The sequence below is a fragment of the Drosophila busckii genome, unplaced genomic scaffold, assembly GCF_011750605.1.
Source record: "Drosophila busckii strain San Diego stock center, stock number 13000-0081.31 unplaced genomic scaffold, ASM1175060v1 hic_scaffold_36, whole genome shotgun sequence".
NCBI lineage: Eukaryota > Metazoa > Arthropoda > Insecta > Diptera > Drosophilidae > Drosophila > Drosophila busckii.
The window spans coordinates 20756-44840 of NW_022872746.1; the positions used below are offsets into that span (position 1 = coordinate 20756).

The following is a 24085-nucleotide window of genomic DNA, read 5'->3' on the forward strand; positions in this document are numbered from 1 at the left end:
TAATGCAAAGTACTTTAAAATACCCAGCTTACAGTCACTGTTGTTGTTGTTGTTGCTGTCACTGTTCGCGTTCAAGTGCAATTGGTGTGTATTGTGTGTTTTTCTAACTTTTAACTTAACTGCGTGCGTGTTTTAACAGATAACTAAGCAATAAATACAAACATTGCCTGCAAGCATTAGATTTGTTGTTGATTGAGTGCAGTGCGACGCATGTAAACATGTCGGAACGTAACAAAGCTGACGTGTCGCCAACGTCGCGCGTCAACAACAATCGTGTTGTTGTTAAAAATCCGTTGTTAAGCGCCTCCGTAACGGGTCTATGCTTTGACGATTTTCCCAATAAGCCGCTGTTGCTGCCAGCCGCGCCGCCTGTGGTGCATGCAACACCACCGCCGCCGCATATAGCAAGCATGCTCAATCGCGGTAAGTGTGTCACAGAGAGAGAGAGCGAGCGAGCAAGAGAGAGAAATAGTAGTGAAGTTGTAAAGTCGCTAAGTAACGAGTTGAGTACTTGTTGCTGTGGCAGTAGTATTGGAACCCTATACAACAAAATGCAAATGGTCTTTTGTTTACATTTAGCTTTTATTATTATTTTGTTTTTGGCACAATTGTGTTTTGGTTCGTTAAATAAACTTAAGCTATTCCATGCTGCGCGTGGAGTGTGAACGATAGGTGGGCAGCTCTAGCGACACCTTGCGACGTCGACAACACCAGACAATGCTCCAGATGATTATGACTATGAGCAGCAGAAGGAGTATGACGCCCAGACAAATGGCAGCTATGGCAGCTTCGGTTAGAACTATATCCCTAACATCTATATTAACGCTGCGCTGATTGCCTGCCGCATCAAAGGCTGTCAATGTAAGCTTTGGCTCACAGCAGCTGGCCATGTAGGTGGCCTTCAGTGGCTCCGAGGTGCCTGCTGTATAATAGTTGCGATAGAAGAGTCCTTCAGGCGGCGTCGACTGCAGACGCAGCATGCCCGATTGCCAATCCTGTGCGGTTATGTCCAGTGTCCAGAAACGTTCACCACAGCTGAGTTCATTGTCAGGCAAATAGTCGCAGCGATTGCCAAACTCCCAAGAGAGATTAGGTCCTGTGGTATCCTGCGCTTCAATGCTGGAGATGACCTTAAGATTGACTGAGAGCGTAGCTGTCTCGCGTCCATAGCTAGTGAAGCTAATGCGATCAGTAGTGCCAGCAGCTGTGCCCTGAGGCACGAGCACAGTTAGACGCACCAGAAGAGTTTCCTTGGGACGCAGATAAAAGCTGCAAGAGGCAGGAGTTAGCAAACTACTATTTTGTATGCTATAACGTCTTACCTGTTGGGAGTCAGCGTCACCAGATAGCGTCGTTCATCGGTTACCTGCACCGTTTGATATTCTCGCTCATTGCGCATGTTGGTTACCTCAAAGAGCAGCGTGGATAGCTGTCCAGGCGTTACCCGCAGCTGCGATTGCGTGCTGAGCTCTACTTTGGTGCCACAACGTTGCAGCAGCATATGTTGCAAGCTGGCGCGTTGTCCCACTCCTGTGGCAGCTGCCACCTGCGTTTGGTTTAAGCTGGTCACCGGTTGCTGCAGTTCCTGCTCTGACAGCGTTTCCACCTGCGTCTTGGGCGAATCCACATCATCTTCAAGCTGCTCCTTTTTGTCGTTCGGAAACTGTAGCTTGGCCAAGTGCGGCAGCTGTGGCTGCTGCTGCCTGTAGTAGCTATCAATGCGCTTTATAATATCGCCTGTATGAATGGAAAGTACGTCAGTAATAATAATAGCAACAACAACATTAATTGCCTTATCAGCTGCTGCGGCCTTATCGCTGCTATGTTTTATAATTATAAGCTGCTCTCAGTTGTCTGTGGCAGCTTTAGCTTTGCTTTTTATTAATTTCTAATTTACTTACCAAGTAGAACATCAGCCTTCCGCTCTGCGCGCACAAATACATTGTATTCGTTATTGTTCTCTGCTGGCGTCAGCTGCAGTTTATAAATCGTTGACTTGCGTAGCTTATATAACGGTACGTAGGCGTCCAGTTCATCCTTATTATTAGTGCGCGTATCGTTTGTTGCTTTAAATTTGACCAACTTTTTCAAATTGATATCTAAAATGATAAACGAGCAGCATATTTGTTAACAGGTGCGCTTTTGCCGTTCGCAGCGCACGCCGACAACAGCTGTTCAACATACAGCGTTGCCAGATCGCTGTAATTTAACCCACTGTTAACGTGCAAGTGTGTGTACGTGTGTGTTTTTGTATAATAAAGTATAACGCTCTTGATTTTTAATGTTATTTGTGCAAGCAATATTATAAACAAATAGCCCATATGTGCGCATATAAAAAGTATTAGTTGTGTTTTTGCCTAACACCGCTACAAAGTTCAATTGCCAGTAAACAAACGCAATTAAAAACTCATTTCTAATCACAGCTAAAAATCAAAAACTTTTGTTGTGTGTGCAGCAGCCCAAAAACACAAGAAAAAAAAACAAAAACAAATATACTACGTTTGCTGTCAGGCCACTAATTTTGAACTTGGCCATGGCAGTGGCCAAGGCGCATTATTATGTACGTATTATATTTATAATTGTGTTTGTGTTTAAAGTGCATGTAAGCAACAAATAAGTATTGTTTGCAGTGTCTGTCTACATTGTTTATATTCTATATTATTGTAAAATATATATTTAGAAGCCGCTTGTACTTCTTATGTTGCGGCAGGCTTTAACTTCAATTGATTTATTCAACAAATAACGGCAACTGCATTGCATACATATGTACAAATGTGTGTGTATATGTGTGGGTGGTTGCGTGTTTTTGTTTGGTTTGCCAGCTCTTATGCTCTTGCGCGTGCTCTCTCTCGCTCTCTCAAACTCTTGCTCTCTTTAAAACTTATGTACACGCGGCTTCTTTTTGTTTACTATAAGCTACTTGTTGATAAAAAATAATTGTTATTGAGGTAACATTTGGCGATACAGTAAAGCTTCATTTAATAAAGTTTCCACTCTATTTTTAGCTATTTTTATACTAAAAATACAAACAGTATTGTGAAATTTATAGATAAGAAATAGTCGATTTCTCATTGGGCAGCTGGCAGCTTGACATCACTTTTGACTCATAATTGCCTTATTGTCTGGCTTATTTAATCTATATATACCAGCCTATATAGTATAACTGTACTTTGTACAAATGCGACGTGGCCGTCTGTTATGAATAATACGGGAATGTCTAACAATTTTATTGCAATTATTTATAAGTAAGCAAAGTGCTGCTTGGGATTAGTAAACATTAACAATTTGTGTTCCGTGTTAGGCAGAGTGCAAATCTTAAATAAAGATACTTACGCGTAGGACAATAACAAATAAAGGACAAAGTGCGAGGTACAAAATAAATATTGGTGTGGTTTTTTAAATTTAACGTAATTTGCTTGGTTATGCAGCTTACAAAATATTGCTGGATTTTTCTTATATTTTATTATTGTAGCGCCTTAAAGTTAAACATTTATTACAATTAACATAGGGTATTTTTATTGTATAAGAAATTCTTTTGTACTACAAAGTTAAGGTTAAGCTAGAGCGTTTTGGTTAAGGAAAGCATTTGGGGTATAAAATTTTTAATTTACATAAGAAATTAAAAATTGTGTTGTAAGAGAACTTAAAGCTAAGCACATATAAATAAAAAGTACAGTTGACATTTTACAACACTGGCTGCAGTTAGACATTGAAACAGTTAGAAAGTGAGTAAGCTTAAAATTAATAGTTAGCTACAAAACAACTTAAATAATAAGACTTAAGCTAATGCAAGGAAATTAATTTCCCATTATTTTTGTTTGAACCCATAGTTAAAGCTAAGCTTAGTGCTAGACAACCCTGCTTAACCAAAATGGTTAGTTAGTATTGAAGAGTATGTGATATACATATATAGCAACAAGTTCTATATGAATGTGTGTGTGTGAGAAAGTGTGAGGTGTGGGGTGGGGGTGATAAGGAAATGCTGAACTAACCACCAGTGGGCGTGGCCAATGTGGCACGTCGCATATTTGCATCAATGCGCACATGTAAACTCGAGAGCGTTGTATCCACAGGCAGCTCCAACTCCTGACTGCCCTGATAGACATCCGACACTAGTGTGAGCTAGAAAGAGACAGAGCCAGTTGTTAACAACAATTAGGTTTTAGTGCTGCCTTTCTATATAAGCAAAGCAAACAGTTGTGTGCCCTTCACTTTTCTTTCCATAACCTAGTTTTGCACAAAGATGCAACATCATCAACAATAACAACAACAATAATAACAACAAGCTGTAGTCGTGCTCTTGAGCAGCTGCCTGGTAATCCAAAGCGTCTCACTTGGCTGCTTGTCGCAACACTTGTTGCTGCTCTCATTGTTGTTGCCACTTTCAGTTTCAACACTCTCAGCCTCTTTTTAATTACACTAATTACAGCAGTGCTCGACGCTCTGTCGATTTGTGTTGTCTCTGTTTACCGTATTGCCCGCTATGTGCTGTCCATGCTCGGTGCTCACAATGTGTATGATCTCGCCTCCGGAGCGTATGGCCACCTCGCCCAATATGCCGCCCACCGCCTCCTCCGTTTCGTTCTCGCTGGCCGAGCGTTCGCCATACCATAACATAAAGAGCTGCAAAAGGGAGAAATGAATTTTAGTTAGTTTTGGCTTGTTTGAAGTTTTAAAATAATAAACAATTAGTACTTAAGCAAAGCTTTAAAGATCTTTTAAACTTGCTTAAAAATGAGTTTTCAAATAATTAGCGCTTATCTGTTCTTTATTAAAAGGCTTAAGCAACTTTGAATGCTTCAAATGCTCTTCTAAGGCAACTTTTGTTTAAAATTACAATAAACTTGTTTAATAATAGTTGAGCTGCGCTTTAAATGAGTTTTTAAAAAGCTTTTTAAGCAGCTTTTGAGCGCGAAATGTGCTTTAAAGTCATAAGCTAAGCTTCAAGTGACGCTTTAAGAATCTTTTATGTTGTTTTCTTAAAGCAACTTTTGTTTAAATTAAATCTTGCAACGAGTTGTAAATTAATTAGCGCTTAGCTGCTTTAGCTGTACAATTTTAGTTTGTAATGCTTGCTTAATTATTGTTAACTATAGATAATACAAACTGCACTAACTTCACAGCAACTTTATAGCATTTTTAAAATAAATTTATTACTCACTCGTATGCGCTTCTTGAGCAGCGTTATGGCTGCATCCTGCACCATTTCCGTATGTGGCGGCACTGCAGCAGTCGAAATGAATATGGCGCTATCGTAGGGCACCAGTTCGGCGGCTTGCAACACGCCCACAAAGGCGTCGCCGCCTTCATGCACCTTGGTGCTATTCAGACCAGCAATAAATTCGCGTGTATTGTTGAAACTGAAAGCGGAGGGCACACCTGTAAACAAAATTTCATTAATTAGTAATTAGTGGAGCTAAAGATTGAAGCTAACGCACCCGATGCATTGAGCGTGACGAGCACAATTTTAATGTTAATGTTCTTATCCTGTAGAGCATCGTTGAATAGACGCTTGGCTTGGTCCAGCGAAGCGGCAGAGGGATCGACTATGACAGCCAGCGGCATGCGGATGTAAACATCCTTAATATAGTTGCGCAGCTGATCCGCAGGCAGCAGCTCCGGCTTGGCTAGATGTATGTGCTTGGATTGCTTGCGTGGCGCTGTTGTGCTGCTAGCTGTTGTTGTTGTTGTGGGTGTGGGGGTGGTGGTGGTGCTTGTTGTTGTGCTGCTGGTGGTGGTGGGTGGTGCATTAGTCGCCAGCGTATTGGGCGTAAGCGTAGGCCAGTTGCCTATGAAGCCACCGAAACGTGCCTGCAGCACTGGATAAGCTTCGGTGCTGGTGCTGGTCACATGCTGCTCCAGACTATCGCTCTGCTCATCATAGTAATACTCCTCGGAGTTTTGTTTGAAAGGACGCGCCTGCTGCGCATGTGGCAGCTGCTGCTTGTGCGCTTGCGGTGGCGTTGGCTCATCCTGATAATGCAGCTCCAGCTCTTGAGGCTTGGACTGCGTTTGCTGCTCAATTAAAATGCCATCCTCATTATAGTCGGCAGGCAAACGCTCCGCTTTGGGCTGACGCACATACTCGGGTATGCTGGTAGTGCTGGTGGTCAACTGTGGCTGTTGCTTATGCTCCTCCTCCTGCATTTCATCATAGTAATACTCCTGCGATGATTTCGCTGGCATTTGCTTGGCCTCATGCTGCTCCTCCATTACCTCAGCTGCAGTATTTTCATCTCTTTCGGTAACCACTGCCACTGTGGGTGCTTCACTAGCATTAGCTGGCCTCATTGTCGTAGTCAGCTCCTGCTCCATGCTCAGCGCATTGTCCGTTTGCGTTGGCAGCGCGCTCTGCTCACCCTCCAAACTATTCCGCTCATGCTCCGTTTCCACTACGCTCTCCAGCTGTGTTGGCTCATAGATCTCATCATTGCTGCTGCTGCTGCCCTGCTCCACATCCGCGCTGCTGCCACCGCCATAGTCCTCATCCTTGCCACTAACACTCACCAGCATCAGCAGCAGCACGCCCAGCAAACAAAATCTGCGCCTTAGCTTCATTTTCAAAACAAACTGCAAAAGCAAAAATTCAAAATAATTTAGTTTTTGTTTGTTGGTTTGATTGATTGACGCGGCGCTCTTTAAATTTGACGTAATTATGCGCTATTATTTATCATTATATTATTTTTGTTTGTTATTTTTTCGACACTTTCGCATTTGCGCAAAAGTGAAATGCGTTTACAATTATTATGCATATTTATTATTCTGTTATTAAAACCATTTACAATCATTAAAAGTTATATGAGAAAAGCGTTTTTTACGTGTACAATAATTTGGCATAATTAACATAAAAAAAGGGGCAAAGTAAATATATTTAACTACAGCAAAACTTTAAATTAGTAGTTGCAAATAAATATATTAAAAAAAAATACAACTTGAATAAATATAAGAACACACTAAAGAAAAAAAATTATGATAAAAATCGAAATTGCTGCTAAATAATTTTTGAAGAATTTTAAAACTATTTTCTGACTATTAAAAAATTACTATAAGCGAAGAAAATAGCAAATAAATATAGTAAACAAATTCAACTTGAATAACATTGAAGACACTAAATTATGATGAAAATATAAATTGCTGCTAAATAATTTTTGAAAAATGTTAAAAATATTTTCTGACTATTAAAAATTACTAGCAGCAAAGAAAATAATTTAGACTTATGCTAACAATTTAATAATAATTAAATTCTATGCACAACTAATTGCAATGTATTGAATAAATATTTAAAAATCATTGCTATAAACTTTTATTTTATTTAAAGCTAACAACACCCGCTACTCTCTTGACTATAGGCTTAAGTTTTAAAAGATGCATAAATAATTATTTAAATGAATGCGCTTACCACGCATTTTAAACAAATATTGAAACTTGATGCCCGCATGCATGTGCCGAATTAATTTTTAAAACAAAAGTCATGTTCATGAACACAACGAGTCAATGTAAAACATTTAAAGCGAACGAGCGCACAACAAGACGAACAAAATATAAACAAAAGTTAAAAGAAGAAAAAATTGCAAAAAAAATATAAAAACACGCTTGTTGACTTGAAGAAAAGTTTTGTCAAAGTTGCAGCCCAGCAATTAGCTAAGAAAATTTTTCATAAATATATGGTCAAGGTTTGCTGCACGAAGAAGAAGACGCAGCAGCAGAAGTTGGCCAACAACTTTGTTGACTTCTTTGTGACGACATTAGAGGCTTCATTGAATTTTGCCTTCGGCTTGGTCAACTTTTAACATTTAATTGAGTAAATTGCAATTAGCGCCTTTGGATTGCAAACGTCATGCAAACAAAATACTAACAAATAAATATATAAACATTTACACACATGTATTGTATTTATTAGTTTATTTTCATGAATGCATTTGTTGTTGTTGTCGCTTGCTTGTTTGCATTGCAAATTAGCAACAAATCAATTTGAATGATTGATTTCTTGGCTAAAAAAAAAAGCAAATTTTTTCGCACTCCCCTCCCCTCTCTTCTCGCTGCTTGTCTCGTGATGTGTGCAACGTGGTCAGTTGCTATTAATTAACAATATGCAAAAACAAAAGACTCAAGCCGTATACACAAAAAAAAATTAATTATATGTATAATAAATAAATCCACACCATAAAAACGGCTAAAACGTCAGGCGATTTATTTTTGTTTGTATTGTGGAAATAAATTAAGCTAAAATATTCTGCGTTCGTTTTTCTCGTTTGAGTTTTTTTTTTTGGCAGCTGCGCATGCGTCAAAGCAACGCGTATTAAAATATTTATACCCTAGCTTGGGATTATAGCTATGAAAATATAAAATATATTTATTGGAAATATTTTAGATTTTTAAATAACACAACAAAAAAAAAAATGAACTATTTTTATATTCAAAAAATATATAAATGAAATATTAAAAATAATAAAATATTTATTTATAAATTATTATATAAAAAATATATATTTCAAAAATTTGATTATGTATAAAAATTTGTTTGGCTTAATTTTACATTTAAATGCAAATTTATAACTATCACAGCTTTTAAATTTTTTTAACCCAAACAATCAGCGTATCTTTAAGTCTAATACGCGTTTTTTTGTTCGTTTTATTTTTAAAACTTGTATATTTTTGGACTTTATAAAATTGATTTGTACATTTTCTCATGCGTTTGATTTGCAAGGTCAATGCGCATTTCATTGAAGCCAGTTTCAGTTTTTATGGCGCCTAGAGAGAAGAGAAGAGAGGCCTCTACAGAATTTGGAATTGGAAGCTGTAGCCATGACATCAAAATACATTTGATAAACAAATTCTTCGCAAGATTAAATGCAGCAAAAAAAGAATTCAACTGACACGTTTGCTAGTCGCTTAGATTAGCTTATCGATTGGTTTGGAATGCGCCGGGTTTTCATTTATGAATGGGGCCCCAAGAATTTAGAACCAAAGTCACGTTGCTCTTTCGCTCTCTCTCTCTGCAAGCTGCGATTGTTGCTTTGATTAAAAGCAATGCAAAGTTCAAGGTTCCAGATTTGTTAAAGATATACTAGTTTATAAATATATTTGTTATAAAAGCAGTTTTTAGCGTTAGCTTAGCTGCTGCTGCTGCTTACGCAATTTATTTAAACACTTGTTATTAATAATTTTATATACTGTATGCAGCGCATTAATCATTGAGGTTGATAATAGCAATAATTAATTAATTGAAACGTCAGCTAAGCGTAATAATAATAAAAACCCAACTATATTTGTTAGGTTTATGTATATTTATGCAGGCAAATCATTTAATTAATTAATAAAAATAGTAAAAGCAAGCAAACAATTAGTTTATAGTATAAACGTTAAATTTAACATTAAAACAATTTTAAAAGAATTATTTTGGCACTAAATTTATTCATTTCTTTACTACTTTTTTGCATATTTTATTATCAGCAGCAAGATAAGATTAAGCTAATCAGCTTAGATTAATTCACATTTACTAATAAATAGTTTATACACTTGAGTTTATTAACTTGAAGCATTTTACGTGCCAATTTATTTAACATTGTGTGCAGCTTAAAATGAAACGTGCGCAGCTTAATTTTGTTTATTAAAAAACAACTTTGTATTAACAAAACTCAGCTACAAATACAAATAATAATTTATAGGCAATTTATTAAGGCATGTGTTTGTTTTTGTTACTTTATTAATTAAGTAAAAAATTGTTAAACAAAACAGACTGCGTCAGTTCATCAATCAAACAACGCTATAAACAAATTGCCATTTGCAATTATTTAAGTGCCAACTGTATGGTGGGTGGTGGGTGAGGGGGCATTGTAATTCACAAGCGCGTAAATAAAACAAACGTAGCTTTGTTATTGTTTTGGTTTTGATTTGTTTGCATTGCCTTTTTTTTTTATAGCTCAATAAAATTAATGAAAAATAATTGCAAAAATTAAAAATTCAAATTGCAATTTGCGTTGTGCGAAATACCCTGTATATAAGCCTAAAATATGGTGATTTATATTGGGGTCAGAGAATTTTTAAAAACAAATTTAAGCAATAAATTAAATTGCAGCGTAAATTGTGGCGCGTATTTTTAATTTTAAGCATTTAAAATACTTTAAATGCATAAATTAAATATTTTTTTATATTAAATTGTTGCATATAATTTTTAAAAAATTACAATTCAATTATTTTTTTAATAATTTTTTTTACTATATTTTTATTTTATTTTTTAAACATTTTTTTAATACTTTTTGTCTTATTTTTTAACTAAGCAGTAACTGCATTCTCAGCACTTTTGACTGGATTTGCAACAAGGTTTGTTTAGGTGGCGTGTGTAAAATGCAAGCAACTTAAATTGCAAATAGCAATTTGAATTGTGACTTGGTTACCAGACACTGACGACGACTGAGACCCTTTAGATAAAGCCACGCGCGCATTAGCTTTGAGTTATGTATATTTATTTTGAGAGTTTTTCCTGACATTGAATTGGTTTGTTGCTCAGCGTTTTGCTTGCGGTTTGTGACTTTTGACATTTTGAGCGCACACAAAAAATTCTTTTATTTTTTTATATTTACCACTTGCTTTTTTTTGACTTCTTGTTGACGTGCGGCTTATAATATCGATTGCATATATTAGCAATGAATTACGCGTAGTATATATTTTGTTGTTTTTTTGGTAGTTGAAAAGGCGCCGGCGTACGAAAGACTTAGGCAACGAACTTGTTTGCAAGATTGCCTTAATGAATTTTAATATACTAAACGCTTGCACTTTTATTTATGTTTTTTTGCGCTGCGCACTTCTTTTGCATGCAAGAAATATAACTATGTGTGTGTGTGTGTGTGAGTTGCACTCGCGCGCGTAACGAAATAATAATAATAACGATGTATAAAATATATATAAAAATAACAAGCAGCTGTTTTGCTGTATGTGTTAACCCGTTTAAAACTACAACTTGTCGCTTGGCTTGAAGCTTTTAATAATTCTCTGCTTCAGCTGCTGCTGCTGCTGTTGTTGTTATTTATTATTGCCACACACTTGCGAACGCGCCAACGTCTCAAACGAAACTGAAAGCAGACACAAAAATCAAAAACCACGCTCAGCCCACCAGACAACTCAAATCGCTGCGACTGAGCGAGCAGCGCTGCTTTAACTCAAAAACTCTCGAGCGCTCAGTCGCTCGCTTGTTTGTTGATAAAATGCTGTCAGTCAATAGTTATAGTTTTTTATTATAATTAAGTTAGCGCCATGTGCTTGCTTCAAACTAGAATTACCACTAAACTAAAGCTTTAGTTTAGTTTTTGAAATTTGTTTGATTTGCTTTAGTTTAGCTTTAAGGCTGCTCAGCCGACGTTGTGTGTCTTACAAATAGTTTGGCGGTTGCACTAAATTTTTATATATTTAAGGTAAGTAATAACTTTAGCTACTGCTGTCTGTTAAGGCCAACTGGACTTACTTTTTATTTGAAAACTTTAGTCCTTCACTGCAGCAAATGAGTTTCTTAACACTTGGCAAGCCATAACATTAAAAAAAACCAAATGCTAATAAAATGTATGTCATAAACATTAAAAAGATAAGCTTAGTTTTTTTTTTTTTTTTTTGAGGAAGCTTGTAGCAACGCACGTAGGTCACAACGCACACGATCTTTATGTGGAAAACAATTAAAGCAACAACAGCTCAGCTCAGCTCAGCTTATAGTTGACTTCATTATTATAAATAATAATAATAATGCGAGTCTCAAGACGGCTTCATTAAAAGCAGGCTTGCAGCTTAAGCTGCTACAAATGTTATACATAAACAATTGTGCGCTTAACGGCAAAACAAATTAAGTTTTAAAAATATAAAAATAGCTTGGAGCAAAAAATTAGCAGTAGCAGAACATATAAATGCGCTTTAATTTTTAATGTAATTGCTTTAAAGTTTTTGTTAAGAGATAAAAAGAAAAGTAAAGAGTTTCTTGTATTAAAATTATAATTCAGTTAACTTTTTGTAATTAAATAAATTTTTACAATTTATTATTATTGTAACATTAAAAAATATTAATATTTTTTAAATTTCAAGCGCTTTTATATTTAGAGAATTTTTTATTCAATATTTTTTTAGCTAGACTCGTTATAAATTTAATTTTTTTTTACTATACGTGGGATTTACATTTTTGTTTGCTATACTTTTTTGACTATATAGCTAAGCTACCCAACTATAGAGCATTTCCAAGCTAATTTTATAAACTGTTTCATCTTTAATTTGCTTGCTCATTATGCCAGAGCAAACGCTTTAGTTTTGAATATGGAAGAGAACCTTGAAACTCTAACACACTCACACACAAAAATATGCAAAAGAGCAATTAATTAATAAACATAAATACGAGTATTTAATGTTGGAGAAATGCTGTGCGAGAATTCTGTGAGCCATTAAGAAAGTGCTTAACCAGTTTTTACTTGCGGCTATTAATTGGCCCATTAGTCATTAGCTTTTTGCATATGTCGACGTCGACGCGACGACAACAAAAAACTGAAAGTTGAAATATATAGTATGCTCGTCGATTTGTCAAACAGTTCCGCATGTGAGTTTTTGTTGATTAAGCTTAAGTTTGCATTTTATGAATGCTCAATGGCTCACCATAGGCAAAAATCCATCGGCAACGGTAATGGTTTATAAATTTTATGAGCTCAGCTGAGCGAACCAATATTAAATGCGCTACACGCTCCACATTTGTCAGCGGGGCTGCTTCCTGTTGAGCACACTCGGTAGACATGAAAAGTCCAAAATATATAAAATTTATATAGCTACAGTGCTGCCTTGCACATTTTTAATTTTGTTTTATTATATTTCGGCATGAATTTTGATGAAGTTGTTGTTGCTAATTTATATGAACTGAAAGGTCAGCGTGCAAAGAACTTTGGTTAACACAAAAGTCTTTGAACTCATTTGAACTGGAAAATGTGGGGAATTATTACAAAATAAAATTTAAATAAATAAATTTATTATTAATTTTTTTAAAATATTTATTAAGCATTCGTATTATAAAAAATTATTTCAATAATTTTATTTGCTTCAAATATTTGTTTTTAAGCCTGTAGAAAATTGCTTTAGCTTTTATTATTTCTAATTAAATTACTACAAATATTAATGAGGAATAAGCATTATTAACAAATTATTTAAATAATTTAATTTGCTTCAAATACTTTTCTTTAAGCATATAGAAAATTGCTTTTGCTTCTATTATTTATTATTAAATTACTACAAATATTACGAAGAATAAGCATTATTATAAAATTACTTAAATAATTTTATTTGCTTCAAATATTTGTTTTTAGGCCTTTAGACAATTTCTAAATTAAATTATTAAATTACTACAAATAGTAATGAAGAAAAGTATTATTACAAAATTAATTAAATAATTTCATTTACTTCAATTATTTGCTTTTAAGTCTTTAGACAATTTCTTTTTCTCAAGGTTGTTGCTTACCTTGCTTTATATAATTTCTTTGTTGCTTTGTACACTTAAAATTCACCGCTCTATTATTTATGCACAACTTTATGTTAATTTGTATTTCTTGCTTCTTTTTTTTTTCCTTTTGGGCACACACGCTTTCAATAAATAAATTTATTGCACATTTAACGCTGAGAATTTATGCGATTCACGCAATTTTCATGCAGTTCGCGCTTTCGTTATAATTATGCAATTAACTTTTTGCGCTGCTTCGTTGTTATTGCGTTATACTGTTTTGTTTACACTTTTGTTTCAACTGGGGGCCATAAATTTAAATTTATATTTGCTTTGCATATAAAAATTTTAGCAGCAGGACTTTGTTTATAGCTTTATCCCTACTTAGACTTGCTGGCTCTAAGCGCTTAAACGCGTCGCATCGCACTAAAACAATTTACAATAAGTTTGCGCCCTTTTGTAGTCACTTTTTGTCAACTCATAATTTGTTTAAATATTTAACAATTTGGTTGCAATTGACACACAATGCGTTTTCCAGCAAACAGGCGCGCCCAGAATTGTCACCCAACATTATTGTGATAAGATATGGACTCAGAATCTACATAGGAATTACCCGTAATGCGTCACAAGGCCACGTAAAATTGTCAAACTCAAGCTGGGCGTGTGCTTAGACTTTGACATGGGGTGGAATTGAGATTGGGACTGCGACATTTGCTGGAAAAACCCTTGAGCACATTTTTCACTTGAACTTGCTGCTACCTGAGTTCGTTGCCTAAGTCTTTTGTTTTGCGTGTCTGTCCAGATCAACTTGTTGTTGCGCTGCTTAGGGTTTCGGCATGTGTTTTGGGAATTCTTTGGAGTTATTTGAAGAGATGAGACAAAGATATTTTGAAGAATTTTTTTTTGCATATAATTATGCATGTAAGAAAATTCTTTAAGTTTAAAAAAAATGAAAAAAGTTAATCAAAACATTTCAAAATATATAAACTCTAACTTAACATTTTCAAAAATTTTAAATAAAAAATTTATTTAAATATTTTAAGCATAAGCTCTGATTTTAATAAAATTTAAAATCTATTTTACATTAAAATAAAAATCATTGGCTTTTAAAATTTGTTATTATTTTTATTCAAGCCTTTATTTTTATTTAGTAATTTTCTTGTTTAAGTTTTAGCTCTTGTATATTTTTAATTCCACGTTTAATATAAATTTGCTTGTGTTTCCGCACCAAAATATCGCTCAGTGTTACTTTTTGGGGGCTATGGAGAAAAAGTCGTGCATTTTTATTTATATATCAACGTTTTTCGCCGCTGGCAGACAAACCGTCTCGAGCAGTGCCGAGTCTCTCTTCACGAGCACGCATTTTTATTAAGATTTATTTTGATCTGATTTCGCTCTTGTTTTTTCTGCTTCTCAACTTCTTTGTTGTTGTTTTGTGTGTTTGGGCATTTTGTAGCCGCAGGGTTCAATGCCAAAAATGCCAAAGCTGCCGATTTTTTTTGGAATTTTTTTCTTGGGGCCCTCATTTTTGGCATGCGACCTGCACGAGCCTTTTAAAAACCCAAATTGTTGGCAATCTTTTGTAGCAGCTTTATAGCTCGCATGTGTGTGTGTGTATCCTGCAAATGATTTCATCGTTTGCTTGACGTGCTTATGTGGGCCTTAATTGTTTTATTTGAGTGCCATTATGTGCAGGCACTTGGCACAGGCAACAACAACAACAACAACAACAACATGCTTGTCTGCTTCTTCTTTATGTTTTTTTCTTTGAGTGCTTATGCTGTCTCAATACGTTTATGATCGTTATGATGTCATGCACACAAGCAAATTCCTCTTCGTTTATTTTTTAACATATTTGGGGGCTTTATTTGAAATATATTTATGCGTTGTTCTACTTTTGTTAGACAAGCGCCTATTTGCTTTGACAATTTGTCAAAAAAATATAAAAAAAAAACTATGCGTCATTGTCATTACGGCCTTTTGTCAATATTTGACTTAAAATATAAAAAACACTCTCAAGACGAAACTAAAAATTTACACTGTTATTTAATAGCTCGACGCTTCAAACGCTTTTCAATACACCAGCCTCAGCTCCCCCCCACCGACAAGTTGCAGCGCGTAACTAATCTTTGTTTTAAGCGCTATTTGCTGTCGTCGCTTTGTTTACTCTGCCCCGCTTTATGGCCAGTTACATTAGCCAAACAATTGCTGACGCTACAACAATTTGTCAGACGCCAGCAGCCAACACAAAAAGAAAACAACAAACTGTTAAAGTTAAAAAGCGTAGCCAAAATATGGACAATGTCAAGTGCTTTGGCTCGTTATTTGCAGACTAAAGAGCGTTAAATGAAAAGCAATAAGAGGATGAAAGTTAAAAAAACATTAAAGTAAAGCAGTAATGCATTAATCATAGCTAAAATAAAAGTAATTGAATTATTAAATATAAGTAACACTGGTTGGAGCTTTAATTAATAAATAATTATTAATATATCATTTGAATATGACAAATTTTAATATTTATACATTTTTATACTTTGTCAAATTAGTAAGCAAAGTGTATATTGAAGTGGAATGCATTCGAATTTGTCTCTGCTTGTTCCTTTTGCTTTCCGGGAAGCACAAATATAATTGATTGTTTTTAAGTTTATATATTTTTAACTTAAAACTACACAAACTGCTGCTAAATGACGTTTGCAAGCAACTGTAAAAATAATAAAAAGTTAACTTAGCTATGTATTTTTTTTAAGTGTGAAGGGAAGTGGGGATTTTAGCGTTCAAAGTTCAAAAGTTGTAAACTTAATTTATTTAAATATACAACTTTTGTGGCTAAAGTTAATAAATGTCAATTTAATATAAGTTCGTTGGCTATAAATAAAAGCCAAAATTATAAGATTTGGCATTAGCTTTAATACAAATGTCATGACATTTGAATAGAGCAACACAGCAGAATTTAACGTTGTTGCCACTTTTTTGTTAATTTGTGTTTCGTTTTCTTGGAGTTGAAGAAAGTGCAGGTGGTGCAAGCTAAACGTGCCATTTGTTGCTGCTGCACACAAATGTTGGCGTTGGCAAGAATTCACCTCGATCTTGAAACGTGATTTGTGCTCTCGGCCTCTCCGATGAGGCCTTAACCAACTCTACGGCGAGTGGTGGTTGTAAACCCACCAAGCGCACCACTCTCTGGTATGCCAAGCATGTAAATATTTACACTCGCGCCTCAGTTGCAGCTTAGATCGGTTTGATATTTAGTTGTATGATAGCCCAAGACTTAGAATTGCATAGGAACGTCTAGCTAGAGCTATGGATAGAGATAGAACAGGTACGCTGATTGTATACACTGAACAAAATTAATTGCTTTGAAATGAGAGTTGAAAATATTAAATTAAATTTGTTAAAAGTATTTAAAGCACTTGTGTTATAAATAAAAAATTAAATAGTATTTGCTATAAAAGTTTTGGCTATACAAATTATAACTTAATGAAAATAACAAAAATGTATTGATTTTAATTATAAAACAAATATGTATAAATAAAAAGTATAAACTAATTTAAAATATGTGTATATAATCACTAAAAATAATTCAAATTAGTAAACAATAATTGAATTGAAATAAAATTAAACATGCTAAAGCAAAATGCAATAAAATGCTTACATGACAATTATAAAACATAAATAGCCATAATAAAATTGTAAATGAAGTAAATTTATAGCTTAGAACGAACAAACACAGATACAACTTGAATTTGATATAATTTTATTTTATACATTGAAAATAGTCACGCAACTTTGTTGCTGCATATTAAATTTCAAAGCAGCGCAATTATCGCTTTTAAGAATTTTTTAAAATGTTCTTTTTAATAATCTGCTGTGTTTCTTTTATTCCACAGAACCCAAAACACTGGTAACCGTTGGACAAACCTCCAGCATTGACGATAACGAAACACTTGACGAAATCAATTTGAATGCCAGCGGCAGTGACGATCTAAGCGCCAACAGCTCTGCCCATAATCTCTACCAAAGCTCAGCGGATGCCAATGCAAATCCCTTGCTAGAGCCAGCACCCACTGGTGATTCATTGCTCAGCCAGGCGGCCTCCTCCTTTGGCGCGCTACCCGCTGTAGCCTCGAACGTTTTCTCTACGTTCTCCAAGCGCATCTACGCAGGCGCACGTGAGTCCGAGCAGCAGCCACAGCTGGACATACAACCCACTTATATACAGCAAGCGGATCAGGCAGCGCCGCCACCACCCGCACCCTTCTACGCTGCACCACCAACGCTAGCGGGTGAGCTAGCGCCAGGGCCACCAAAATTCTATGCGCCCACTGAAGTGCCCGCTGTAACTGCCACGCCTCTGCCGCCCACAGCAGCAAATGCGCAAAGCCATTTTCGCATTAGCGCCAAGAAGAAGGCATACGCACCCATACCTGGATTTTCAGAGCAACTGCAGCAGCAGCAACAGCTACCAACTGCGCAGTTTGCCACGCCTCCTTATCCCACAGCGGCGCCCGCAAGCTTTGAGCCCGCAGCAGCGCTTGTGCCTGCGCCTGAGGAACGCAGCAACAAATCCAGCGCTGGACTCTTCTCGCTCAGCAACTTGGTGCCCAGCGGTGTGCTCCAAAATATTTCCGGTCTAGTGCAATCGGCTACAGGCAGAGCCAGCAGCGAACCCAGCGCTGCACCCAACTCCTATACAGCAGCAACCACTGGTTACTTTGACTTGAGCCAAGTCTCCGCTGCAGCAGCGCCCACGCCCACGCCCACAGGCTATTTTCCGCCCACTGCAGCGCCAGCAGCTACAGCTGCTAATTACTTTCAGCCTGCGCCTGTTAATTACTTTCAGCCAGAGCCAACTCCAGCAGCAACTCCGCCTGTTGTTGCTGCCGTTCCAACAGCAACTGTTGCTAGCTTTGCACCACCAACAGCAGCTACACCAATAAATTACTTCCAGCCGGAGCCAACACCAGTAGCTACACCACCGCTCGTTGCTGCTCCACCATCGGCGGCTGCACCTGTAAATTATTTCCAGCCGGAGTCCACACCAGCAGCAGCTCCAACTGCAGCTGTTAACTACTTTCAGCCAGAGCCGACACCAACACCACCTCTTGCTGCTGCTTTACCGCCAGTAAATTACTTCCAACCTGAGCCAACTTCAGCTATTGTTGCACCACCGCCAACTGCAACACCTGTAAGTTATCTCCAACCGGAGTCCACACAAGCAGCAGCAGCTTCATCTGCACCTGTTAACTACTTTCAGCCAGAGCCCACACCAACACCACCACTTGCTGCTGCTTTACCACCAGTGGCTGCAGCTGTAAATTACTTTCAGCCAGAGCCAACACCTCCTGTTGTTGCAGCAACTGTTGCACCACCTCCAGCAGCAGCAACTCAAACTTCATATCGCTTGCAGAAAGGCACGCGTCTGTACAAAAGTCCGCTAACCGCACAGGAGACAACAAATACAGCGCCAGCTGCCATCTTTAATCCCTTTGCAGCAGCAGCAGCACCAGCAAATCTCTTCAATCCTGAGGCACAAGCTGCTTCACCTGCATTCTTTACACCACAGCCGGCAGACCAAGCAGCACCACCAACTGCTCCACAATCCTTGTTTAATCCACAAGTACAACAGCCACACTTGTTTCCACCAACATCGTCAGTTCAGGAAGTTTCATCAACAATTCCATTGTTTGCACCAGCAGCAACACAAGAGCAAGTCAAGTCGTTAGATCTATTTGCAGCTCCAGCAACAAACAAAAACGAATCCTTGTTTAATACACAAGTACAACAGCAGCAGCCCTTGTTTGCACCAGCAGCAACACAAGAGCAGATCAAGTCTGTAGATCTATTTACAGCTCCACCAACTGCTCACAACGAATCCTTGGTGCATCCACAAATACAACAGCAAGACTTGTTTCCACCAACATCGACTGTGCAAGAAGTACCATTATTTGCACCAGCAGTAGAGCAGGCTAAGTCGGAGCAACTATTTACAGCTCCAACAACAAACCAAAACGAATCCTTGTTTGCTCCACAAGTACAACAACAACACTTGTTTGCACCACCAACATCTGTTCAAGACGTTTCACCAACAATTCCATGGTTTGCACCAGTAGAGCAATCCAAGTCGGAGTATCAATTGGCAGCAACACCAACTGAGCAAAACGAATTCTTGTTTAATCCACAAGTACAACAGCAACAGCCGCTGTTTACACCAATATCGTCTGCTCAGGAAGCTACAGTACCATTGTTTGCAACAGCAGCAGAGCAAGTCAAGTCGGTAGACCTATTTACACCAACTGCGCCACAATTTGTATCAACTCAAAGCGAATCTTTGTTTAATCCACAAGTAGAAGAGCAAGAATTGTTTGCACCAGCAACGTCTGTTACAGAAGTTTCACCAACAATACCAGCAGCAGAGCAATCTAAGTCGGAGGATCTTTTTGTAGCGCCAACAACAAACCAAAACGATTCCTTGTTTAATACACAAGTACAACAGCAACACTTGTTTACACCAACAGCAGCAACTGAAACACAAAGCCAAGGAATAAATTTATTTACACCAGCAACAAATCAGGAGCTGCCAATCCCAACAGCTCAAATTGACGCAGGAGAGACAGCAAAAAGCAACGAAGCTAGTCAAGCAGCAAAGGAAACGCTAATTGAGGCAACTACAGTAGATTCTAGCTTGGACACAGCTGCAGCAACTCAGGCTACTGCTTTGTTTCCACCGCTACCCAACGTGCCACAAAGCATTGCACTAAGCACACAAACCAATACTACAACATACTTCAATCCTTTTGCTTCGAGCATAAGCACAGCTTTGCCGCAGGATCTGTTGCCACCACCTCAAGGTTTTGTAGCAGCCAACGACAACAGCAATTTGTTTGCAGCGCAGACTATAGAACCCGTGCCAACAGACGCCGCGCAGTCGACGCTGCAAAGCTTCTTTGCACCCAACGCTGCCACAAGCAGCGATTTCAATCCATTTGCCACACAAGCGCCGCCAGCTTTGGGCTTCGAACTGCTGTTGAACAATACGCAGCAAGCGACGTCACCTAATGAAATTCTACAACAACAAAATTCAAGTGTAAATTCTTGCTCTGGTTATTTCGCTCCAGCAGCAACAACAACAACAAGCACAGCAGCAACAGCTGTCACTGCAAGTGCAACAGCTGCGGATTCGCTCAACTTCTTTGATCACTTTGCTATAGGCAGCGCTCAGGGACAAGAGGAGCAGCGCATACAGAACTTTTTCAATAATCCACCGCTGCAGGAGCAACCGGCTGCACCAGGTGAACTCAAGTACGACATCGTGCACAGTGGACTAAGTGTGCAGCATTACGAGCAACGCTCTCAAACCTCACAGCAAGTGGAGCCACCCTCTTCCGCCTGCTCAGAGTTTTCCAACGCCACAGCCTTAGTGCCGCCGCCGCAGTCGCAGCCAGCAACAGCACCAGCAGCTCATCCTACGGATTATCTGCTGCAATTACATCAGGGCGAACTGCCCGAGGAGATACTGCAACAGCTCAGAATGGCGCATGAGAAGGGTGTGGCCATTACGCCACCAGCTGATTCCATTGTAAGTTTAATTGAAATTTTCTATACAAATTCATGTTAATCGAATTCTTTTGTGCAGGTCTACACGCCCGCATTGCCGCATTGGTTCTACAAACGTACCGTGGATGGCAAACACATCTGGACACCCTTCAGTCACTACGATTCAGCGCTGCTCGAAACTAGTTTAACCAGCGGTGAGTTATAGAGATTTATTCGACATTGAAAACATTTTTAAACTTTTCATTTCTCTTGCTTGACAGATGAAGCTGATTCCTTTAGCGTAGTGCCCGTTGAGGGCGGTCGCTATGACGTAAACATCAAGGAACGCACCAAGACACCCGTTTTCTGGGAAGGCAAAGCCATTGAAGTGCGTCGCTGCAGTTGGTTCTACAAAGGCTCCGACTCACGTTACGTGCCCTACGCCGAACAAGTGGCCGACGCACTTGAAGCTGAATACAAACGCGCCACAGAGACAGGCGAGTGGCACAAGAAGATACCGCTCTCCAATGGCGAGCAGGTAATGATGCATGGACCCACAGTCATCGTGCACTTTATGCCGCAACCGAATAGCGATACGTGGGGCGCCAGCGTCCAGAGCAGCTCACGCCCATTGGTGGTGAAGCGAGATTTGAATGACTTTAAGATACAACAAGGTGAATCACAGCGCGTGGATCATTTGCTGTTCATGGTGCATGGCATTGGCTCAGCTTGCGATCTCAAAATGCGCAATGTGGAGGAAGTGGGTGAGTAGAGCAGCAAGTTTACCGTATGCGCCAACTAAATCCTCTCTCTGCTTTTCAGTGGATGACTTTAGACTCATTGCGCAGCAGCTGGTGCAGTCGCATTATAAGAACTCCACAGACATGGGCTTGGTGGGACGCGTTGAGGTGTTGCCCATCGAATGGCATGGACATCTGCACTCCGAGGAGCTGGGCATTGATGAGAAACTCAAGTCTATAACGCTGGAGTCTATACCACGTCTGCGCAACTTCACCAACGATACGCTGCTGGATGTGCTCTTCTATACCAGTCCCAAGTACTGTCAGAAGATTATGAACACGGTAGCGGATGCGCTAAACGAAACCTATTTGAAGTATCGCATGCGGCATCCGGAATTCAATGGCGGCGTCTCGCTGGCTGGCCATAGTCTCGGCTCATTGATACTCTTTGATTTGCTGTGCCATCAGGAGCCGCTCAAGGAGAGCGAGGAGGAGAATAAGGTAGCCATTATAACATAGCTAGCCACAAATTTTCTAACATTACTCTTTTCGCCAGGAGAACCCCGATCAGCTGCCACAGCAGCGTGGCGCTGAAGCTCAGCTGGTGCAGCTGCCCAACAATGAGCAGCTGCTGCCCAAGCAAGTTAGCTATGCCATGGGCGTGGGTCATGCAGGCACTGGACAGCCGGTTATCAACTACACACAGCTTATATTTCAACCGAAAAAGTTCTTTGCTTTGGGCTCGCCCATTGGCATGTTTGTCACCATACGTGGCATTGATAAGTTGGGCTTAGACTTTCGTCTGCCCACTTGCGCGGGCTTCTACAATATATTCCATCCCTTTGATCCGGTAGCTTATCGCATTGAGGCATTGGTCAATCCGGATATGAAGGGCATACGTCCGGTATTGATTCCACATCACAAAGGACGCAAGCGCATGCATCTGGAGCTGAAGGAGACAATGACGCGCGTGGGTGCGGACATAAAGCAGCGTTTTATGGACACATTCAAGACAACACTTGACAGCGTTAATTTCCTAGCCACAGTGACAAAAGTAAAGAAGGAAGCAGAGGAGTCGCTGGAAAAGAGTGTAAGCTATTAGCTAACTTTAGTTTATATAATCTTGTTAATAATTATATTTTACTTAGAGCTCCACGCAAATTTATCCGAAGCTAGATGAGCACGATGAATCGTCAGTGGCCTCCACTTCAACACATGTGCAGCGCCATCGTTCCGACTCCGAGTCTACAACTACATCAGATCCTGAGTTTATTGAGCTCGACTTTCCGCTGGGCAAACTTAACGATTCCAAGCGTGTGGACTATGTGCTACAAGAGGCGCCACTAGAGTTTATTAACGAGTATATATTCGCTTTGAGCAGCCATGTTTGCTACTGGTAAGCTAATTTTCTTCTACTCACATTGCAATATTAACTTTGTTATTTTCACAGGGGCTCTGAGGACACCATACTCTTTGTTATGAAGGAGATCTATGCTGGTTTGGGCATTAGCACTGATAGCCAGGTGCCACAACAATCCATGACTATTGAGAGGCCCAGCTCACGCAATAACAGCGTCAGTCAGTCGTTGTTGCCGATGTGAGTTAATATCTCGCACACACTATTGTACGATTAGCTCTTGTCTTCTTTACGCGTCTCTAAACACAACATATACATATACATATATATTATATATACAAATATTTAGAAAAAATTTATTTAGCTCTGTTATTTGTTAGCAAAATTATGCAAAAAATTCTAAATATGTGCAACATCCGCTTGGTTCACGGTATTATCAAATTAAGAAGGCTTATACTGTCTGAATAATCAACGTTTATCAGTTTATATGACAACTATTAATATAATACTACTGTTTACCTGTGTGTGTTGTTGTAACATTACCTTTATAATATGACTTTGTAATTTGTATGCTAAATAAAATGTATGTCTATAACAATTTAAAAAGCTGTTGCAACTTTATTATAAGTATCGAAAAAAATACTCAATTGTGTTGGCAGACAGTTGCAAATTTTGTAACAGATGATGCTTGCTTGGTATTTAAGTGCTTTTAACAAACGGTCACACTGCGCAGTTCATTCATTAATTTCTATTTGCTGTAAATATTTATAAAATTGCAAAAATTGCGTTCAAAAGTAGTTTTAAAATGCGACAGTGATGTGTTTGAAACAGTGCTGTGCTTGTTAACTGCCAAAAGTAGCACAATCTTGTGCAATACACCTGCAAAAGAGCGTATTTCAAGGCAAGTGCAAAGCAAAGTGCCAGCAACAACAACAACTACAATGATGACAATACTTAGCGCTTCAGTGGCGCTGCTGCTGTCCAAATATGTAATTGCCTCAG

General features: G+C 38.3%; 2 protein-coding genes across 5 annotated transcripts; one reads left to right on the forward strand and one right to left on the reverse strand.

The window, feature by feature from the left end:
- The first annotated feature begins 64 nt into the window (after nucleotides 1-64).
- LOC108607164 (flocculation protein FLO11) lies at nucleotides 65-23426 on the forward strand. Of its 2 annotated transcripts, XM_017997827.1 has the most exons (9): nucleotides 65-423; nucleotides 17341-18638; nucleotides 18708-21029; nucleotides 21087-21201; nucleotides 21268-21750; nucleotides 21809-22227; nucleotides 22283-22816; nucleotides 22875-23122; nucleotides 23177-23426. In XM_017997827.1, the coding sequence occupies exons 1-9, from the start codon at nucleotides 219-221 to the stop codon at nucleotides 23325-23327; spliced, it is 5775 nt and encodes a 1924-aa protein (XP_017853316.1). In that variant the 5' UTR covers nucleotides 65-218; the 3' UTR covers nucleotides 23328-23426. The 2 variants fall into 2 exon arrangements, with proteins under 2 accessions (XP_017853316.1, XP_017853308.1); XM_017997819.1 differs by having other exon boundaries at nucleotides 17341-21029.
- Nucleotides 574-13571, reverse strand: LOC108607179. 3 transcript variants are annotated; one of them, XM_017997846.1, is made up of 8 exons: nucleotides 13475-13571; nucleotides 5439-6570; nucleotides 5162-5379; nucleotides 4471-4623; nucleotides 3993-4122; nucleotides 1902-2099; nucleotides 1323-1737; nucleotides 574-1269 (listed from the first exon to the last, which is right to left on the reverse strand). In XM_017997846.1, the coding sequence occupies exons 2-8, from the start codon at nucleotides 6556-6558 to the stop codon at nucleotides 639-641; spliced, it is 2865 nt and encodes a 954-aa protein (XP_017853335.1). In that variant the 5' UTR covers nucleotides 6559-6570; nucleotides 13475-13571; the 3' UTR covers nucleotides 574-638. The 3 variants fall into 3 exon arrangements, with proteins under 3 accessions (XP_017853335.1, XP_017853343.1, XP_017853327.1); XM_017997854.1 differs by lacking the exon at nucleotides 13475-13571 and adding an exon at nucleotides 10591-11054; XM_017997838.1 differs by lacking the exon at nucleotides 13475-13571 and adding an exon at nucleotides 10584-11054.
- Nucleotides 23427-24085: the final 659 nt, after the last annotated feature.